Source organism: Garra rufa, chromosome 8 (assembly GCF_049309525.1).
Source record: "Garra rufa chromosome 8, GarRuf1.0, whole genome shotgun sequence".
Classification (NCBI taxonomy): domain Eukaryota; kingdom Metazoa; phylum Chordata; class Actinopteri; order Cypriniformes; family Cyprinidae; genus Garra; species Garra rufa.
In genome coordinates this window covers 49843823-49851203 of record NC_133368.1, presented here as the reverse complement: position 1 = coordinate 49851203, position 7381 = coordinate 49843823, and the positions used below count along the sequence as shown (strand labels likewise).

At 34.0% G+C, this 7381-nt stretch overlaps 1 protein-coding gene across 1 annotated transcript in view; it reads right to left on the bottom strand.

The window, feature by feature from the left end:
• Positions 1-1840: 1840 nt before the first annotated feature.
• LOC141340237 (anosmin-1-like) overlaps positions 1841-7381 on the bottom strand; it is a 29878-nt gene continuing 24337 nt past the window's right edge. The window contains exon 8 of the mRNA XM_073845161.1: positions 1841-2810. Coding sequence (XP_073701262.1) covers positions 2752-2810 — 59 coding nt within the window. The 3' untranslated portion in view covers positions 1841-2751. The remainder of the gene's footprint in view (positions 2811-7381) is intronic.

Here is a 7381-nt window from a genome sequence, read left to right as displayed (position 1 = left end):
TTTTTAAGTGTTTTTGTGCACGTTTGGGCTGTTTTTGTTCTGTCCAGCAGGCGTCACCAGCGCCATTTTGCAAACTGATTCAAAGTTTCGAAAAGATTGGTTTCTCATATCACTACTTGAACCTTGCTGAGCAAGTAAATCAAACTTACCTCAGTAATCACATCCAAAAGGTTCACTCAGAGTGTTGTATGTTGCTGACATGTTAAAGATTTCTGGTGATCCAATAAACCACGTTGAAGAACATTTCTAGCTGCTCAGCGTGTTCACACTGACTGAAAGAACTACAGTGGCGGGAAGCAGTGCGTCACGTGCTTCAATGACGATTCGCGCTCTTTTACGTCACGTGGTGCTTTTGAATAAAATCTCCAACGCTAAAACGCTGTACTCAACGTTTACATCAATAAAACGCGATCGCGTCTGGTTTAATTAAACGCGTTTCAAGCCATTTTCAAACTTTTATTTATTTCTTTGAAATCCCCTTGAGATTTAAAATGTATATTTCAAACATTTCTTTATATGTTAATCGTTTCCTAACGAGTTAATGGACAACTGACATGCAGGTAAACAAATATTTTGTATATATTTTTGTTGATTGTTTTAATAGTTAACATTTTCTTTCCCACAGATTTGATGTTTAAATGTTTTCTGTAAACACAAAACTACAGATAAAGGAGTAGAAGGATTATTTTGTTACTTGAAAGTTAAGCGATTTAAATATTAACATTTACAAGTAAATATGTTAAGTCAAAGGGTTTGATTGACAAAAATGTTTGGGAATCCCTTTATCAAATACACTTGATCAAACGTGATGATAAAGACATTTATAATGTTACAAAAGATTTCAGATAAATGCTGTTTTTCTGAACTTTCTATTCATCAAGAAACCTGAAAAAATCTACTCAGCTGTTTTCAACAATAATAATATTTTTTTTTATCAGCAAATCAGAATATTAGAATGATTTCTGACGGATCAAGTGACACTAAAGACCAGTAATGATGCTAAAGATTAAGCTTTAAAATCACAGGAATAAATTACACATTTTAAAATATAGTCACATAGAAAGCAGTTATTTTAAATAGTAAAAATATTTCAAAATTTTACAGTTTTTGCTGTACTTTGGATCAAATTATGGAAGCTCGTTTCCGCCACTAAATAAAACAATTTAAAAAGGTTATTGTGACCTTTTTTCTCAGAATTGTGAGATATAAACTCACAATTGCGAGTTATAAAGTCAGAATTCCAAAGTATAAACTTGCAATTCTGAGAAATGAAGTCGCAATTGCAAGTTATAAAGTCAGAATTGTGTGATATAAATTCTGAGAAAAAAAAAGTCATACAAACAAGATACAATTAGTAATTTTTAGAAAAAAAAAGTCAGTTTACATGAGTTTATATGACGCAATTCTAAGGAAAAAAGTCAGAATTGTGAGTTTATATCTTGCAATTCTGTCTTTATAACTTGCAATTGTGCGTTTATATCTCAGTCCTGAGAAAAAAAAGTCAGATTTGCGAGTTATAAAGTCAGAATGCTTTCTTTTGAATAAAATCTCCAGTGTTAAAACGCTGTACTCAACGTTTGCATCAATAAACGCGATCGCGTCTGGTTTAATTAAACGCTTTTTAAAACTTTTATTTATTTATTTTTAAATCCCCTTGAGATTTAAAATTTATATTTCAAACATTTCGTTACTTGTAAATCGTTTTCTAATGAGTTACATGCAGGTAAACAAATATTTCATGTTTATATATTTATTTATTGTTGATTGTTTTAATAAGTAACATTTTCTTTCCCACAGATTTGATGTTTGAATGTTTTCAATAAACACAGGACTACAGAAGGAGTAGAAGGATTATTTTATTACTTAAAAGTATGTACAGGTTTCTATCCAGGGAAATAACGGAACATATGACTATATGTACAATTCTTTTTTTTTTTACATTATGTCTTTACAAGAAGTTGCATTTGGAAAAAAAAAAACAATGCCTTGCTAATACATGGAAAAAAATACACACACTCACATACAAATGAAGCGTTGCAATACACACATAAATAAATATCAACATCAACATTCACTGACTGCCACAACAAACATCTCTACAGCCGAGAACATATACAGTTTACGTCGTTTCGTCGGAAAACACGCATATGTAATTACTAATAAACACAACACTCTCGGTTAATCTTTAATGCAATACTGCTAACATATTAATAAGAGGCAACAAAGATGGATTGTTGATGCCAAATCAAAATATTTAACTGTTTTGAGTTATGAGCATTTCCTAAAAGCATCATAAGCGTAAGTAGATTGTTCGAAAACAACTTACAATGCTCTTAAATGTAAAAGATCTGCATTAAAATTCATAAAAACAACAGTTTACGCTTTTGCAATGACATGAGAGCGTGCAAACCACGACTGAATAAGTGAAGGTTTGACTTGCTCTCAGTTAATGCAGAATTTTCTGAAGTTTCTCCAGTTGAATCAGCCATTCTTCCATTAAAATATAACACAATTTCATATAGCATGATCAAACCGCCATGATTCACTCAGCTTTTGACCCTGAAATGGTGTAAATTCACACATGAAACACTGCTGATGCTCAAGAGTTTGGGTCGATTTCTTAATCAAAGTTGTCGGATTAAAACCGTAGTGCTTGGGAGAGGTGTTCAGAGCGGACGCTGAATATTCTGTGGTTTCGCGTCTATCGAAAGCTGCGATTAGCTGCACGTCGTGTTGCGTCTTCTGATTGTTTCAGTGTTTCTCCGCTGAGGACTTCTGATGCTGAAGCTGATGATGATGAAGACGAGTTTCTGTAAAGAACAAAAACACATGAAAACGTCAGTGTGAAAGATTCATATGCAATCATATGCAAATATAAATGTTTTGGAGAATTTCCATTGCACTAAATGGCTGAAATTCCCATTTACATAACAGATTTATCAATAATGAATGCGGTGAATTATCATTGCATTGATGCATTTTACGTTATTATTAATAGCATAGGCATATAGAGCATATAATGTGCTTTTATAAATATTTAGGAATAAATGAACATGGAGGAATAACTGCCGCTGCTCCAATTTGATTGTTATTTTAGCAATAGCAGGAGGATTCCTTAACAATAATAATACACAAATATCTCATAGGCCACAGTCTGCATTTTATTTAATAGTATAAAATAGTATCGAAACGCAATTTTATGCAAGTAGCGTGTTTTTAGCTATACAGCAAACATTTTAAATATCTTGAAAATGTCTTTAAAAGCGTTAAAAGTGTTTTCTTTGTTTGAAACATTTGGCCAAAATCTCGAAAAGAGCTTGTTTTTTCTTCTTCTTGAGTAGCCTAAAGAAAACGCTGAATTGTAATAATACAGAGAAACGCATGGACAGAAACAGGAAAACACAGATTCTGCTCAGAGTGAACCAATTTTTCTGGTTGTTTTAAACCGTGCTTAAGCATACAAAAAAAATAAAAAATCATCTGCAAAAATTTATATTTTCTCATTTTACTAAATTGTGCATGACATACTAAATACTAAATCATGACCAGGATTTAGTTACAGGATTAGTTCACTTTCAGAACAAGAATTTACAGATAATGTACTCACCCTTATGTCATCCAAGATGTTCATGTCTTTCTTCAGTCGTAAGGAAATTATGTTTTTTGAGGAAAACATTTCAGGATTTCTCTCCATATAGTGGACTTCAATGGTGCTCCCGAGTTTGAACTTCCAAAATGCAGCTTCAAATGGCTCTAAACGATCACAGCCGAGAAAAGTAGGGTCTTATCTAGCTAAACAATCGGTTATTTTCTAAAAAAAAATACTTTTAAACCTCAAATGCTCATCTGGTCTAGCTCTGCGTGTATAAAAGTTAGGGTATGTCAAAAAAAAAAACTCCAATCTCTTTTTCTCCTCCAACTTCAAAATCATCCTACATTGCCATTGTACCTTTTTTTGTAAAGGGTGTTTTAATTTCTATGCACGTTCACTTGTAAACACTGAGTCTGTACTTCTGCAGCGATGTTGGACGATTTTAAAGCTGGAGGACAAAATGAGATGAGAGTTTATTGACATACCCTAACTGTTATGAACTGGAATACACAGAGTACAAGCAGAGCTAGACAAGGCGAGCATTTGAGATTAAAAAGTAAATAAGTTGTAAATGTTTTTAGAAAATGACTGATCGTTTCGCGAGATAAGACCTTTCTTCCTCATCTGGGATCATTTAGAGCTGTTTAAAGCTGCATTTAAACTGCATTTTGGAAGTTCAAACTCAGGGGCACCATAGAAGTCTATTATATAGAGAGAAATCCTGAAACGTTCACCCAAAAAACATAATTTCCTTACGACTAAAGAAAGAAAGACATGAACATCTCGGATGACAAGGGGGTGAGTGCATTATCTGTGCGCTGTGTTCATTTTTGTTCTGAAAGTGAACTACTAGTAAGTTGTGCACAACATTTAGTAAAGCGAGGGAGCGAATTCTTTAAGTTCTTTAAGAACTTTAAGTGTAAAAATATCCTCTTTGAATACAGCGCTGTTGTCTTAGAAGTGTAGTGTTTATAACACGTGAAACCAGTGTTGTTTTTGACAACCATCTTAGATTTAGTCATAGTCTTAGTCTTTTGGACTAAAATGCTTATTAGTTTTAGTCCAATTTTAGTCGACGAAAAGTCAAAAAGGTTTTAGTCTAGTTTTAGTCGACGAAAAGTCAAAAAGGTTTTAGTCTAGTTTTAGTCAAAAAAGGGGAAAAAGTAGTCTTTTAACAAATTAATGTAGGTCAGTAAGTATTTTGCTGTTGGGTAGTGTCACTTGTAAGTTGTGAAAATAGCAGATCTATAGTTCAACACAATGTGAGCTTCCGGATCGACTATTTTCACCAATAATTACAATAATGAAGGAATGTTTTAGAACATAAAAGACAAACAAGGATGGAATGCTAAAACGGCTTGCCATACTAGTATGGCAAAGAGTATTTAATGCTAAAATGGCTTGCCTTACTAGTATGGCAAAGAGTATTTAATGCTAAAATGGCTTTCCATACTAGTATGGCAAAGAGTATTTAATGCTAAAATGGCTTTCCATACTAGTATGGCAAAGAGTATTTAATGCTAAAACGGCTTTCCATACTAGTATAGCAAAGAGTATTTAATGCTAAAACGGCTTTCCATACTAGTATGGCAAAGAGTATTTAATGCTAAAATGGCTTGCCATACTAGTATGGCAAAGAGTATTTAATGCTAAAACGGCTTGCCATAGCGGCAGATATTTTCCGGTTTTAATTGGCATGCACAATACGCGGAAATGTTGTGCATTTTAAACGTCTGACGGACCACCCACTAACATTTTCGTCTATTCTCGTCTCGTCAACGAAAACTCACACACGTCTCGTCATGTTTTAGTCATCAACGAGCCATTTTTATCTCGTCATCGTCTCGTTATCGTCATGAAAAAAAGTGGCGTCAACGAAATGATTTCGTCATCGTCATCGTTGACGAAAACAACACTGCGTGAAATGTGAGAAAAATGGATTTTCCCTGGTTGTTATTTAAGAACATTAAACCTGCTCCAATGCACTACCTTTGCGCTCAAGTCTGGCGTCTTTTGCGGGGACTGCGGGGGTGTCCCATACGCCACTGTCCATAATACATGTAATCAGTTACTAGCGGTTTCTCACACTCCCTTTAACCTAGGGCTGGGCGATATGGCACAAATGTAATCTCGATACATTTTTTCCCATATTGAACGATGACGATATATATTTCGATATAAGCTGTTGATGTTGCCAAGCTTTAGAATAGTATCCCAACAGTGACTAAAGCCACAAAAATTAAAGGGTTCATTAAATTACATTTTAAAACAGATTACAGATTTGGCCTTAAAAATTAAAACAACTTACTAAAATAAATTAAAAAACGATAGTTGTGACAGAGTATGGTAAATGAGAGCAAATGTGCAAAATGTAAACATAAAATTATTGTAAAAACATAATTTGTAAGATAATTATTTATTTATTTATTATTATTAACACAATTGTTTATTTTCTCTATTATAGGTTGAGCTATTTAAATTAGAGGCAACCACTGCATTTTGAAACAATCTACAGTATAAATCAGTGTTGTTTTCGTCAACGATGACGAAATCATTTCGTTGACGCCACTTTTTTTCATGACGATAACGAGACGATGACGAGATAAAAATGGCTCGTTTAAGACTAAAACATGACGAGACGTGTGTGAGTTTTCGTTGACGAGACGAGAATAGACGAAAATGTTAGTGGCTGGTCCGTCAGACGTTTAAAATGCATTTCCGCTTATTGTGCACGCCAATCAAAACCGGAAAATATCTGCCGCTATGGCAAGCCGTTTTAGCATTAAATACTCTTTGCCATACTACTATGGCAAGCCGTTTTAGCATTCCATCCTTGTTTGTCTTTTATGTTTTAAAACATTCCTTCATTATTGTAATTATTGGTAAAAATTGTCGATCCGGAAGCTCACATTGTGTTGAACTATAGATCTGCTATTTTCAGAACTTATAAGTGACACTACCCAACAGAAAAATACTTACTGACCTACATTAATTTCTTAAAAGACTACTTTTTCCCCTTTTTTTGACTAAAACTAGACTAAAACATTTTTGACTTTTCGTCGACTAAAATTGGACTAAAACTATCACATATAGAAGTGACTAAAATTTGACTAAAACTAATAACCATTTTAGTCCAAAAGACTAAGACTAAGACTAAATCTAAGATGGTTGTCAAAAACAACACTGGTATAAATAACAAAAAATTACGACACAGTTCTTTCTTAATCGTATCAAGTGCAGATAATTCAGCCATAATCAAAGTAGGCTACTCTCTAAATATTCAAAGTGCAAATAGAGACCGAATATTTCAAGCATGATACAGAGCTATAGACATACACAACCTATCATAGCCTACATACTAATAACAGCCTAGATACGTCATGTAGCCTAATTTGCGTGCATTGTGGAGTCACTTTCTAAACAAAGGGGATTAAAATTGCTTTTGAATGCGCGTGCGTTTTTTGCTTTCGGTTTCAGTTTTAACAATCGCGCCAAACTCTCAGCTGAGCTGAGTCACTTTTCAGATAGTCAAACCACTTATATAACGGAATTCGTGCTACCTTTTTTGTCGGCAATTTCAACATCTTTGGACAATAACTCGAGGTTAGATTCACTTTCGTCACTGCTTCCGCTCTTTTTTTGTTGTTGTTGTCATCCTGGTGTTAAGTTTGCTTCGCAAAGTGCGCTAGGAAATGAACTTTGTACTTTGACATGCACACGCACGCTGCACGCTGATTGGCCGCTGTCGCATATTTCTGCTGTGTGATTGGCTCTTAGATTAATCCATAT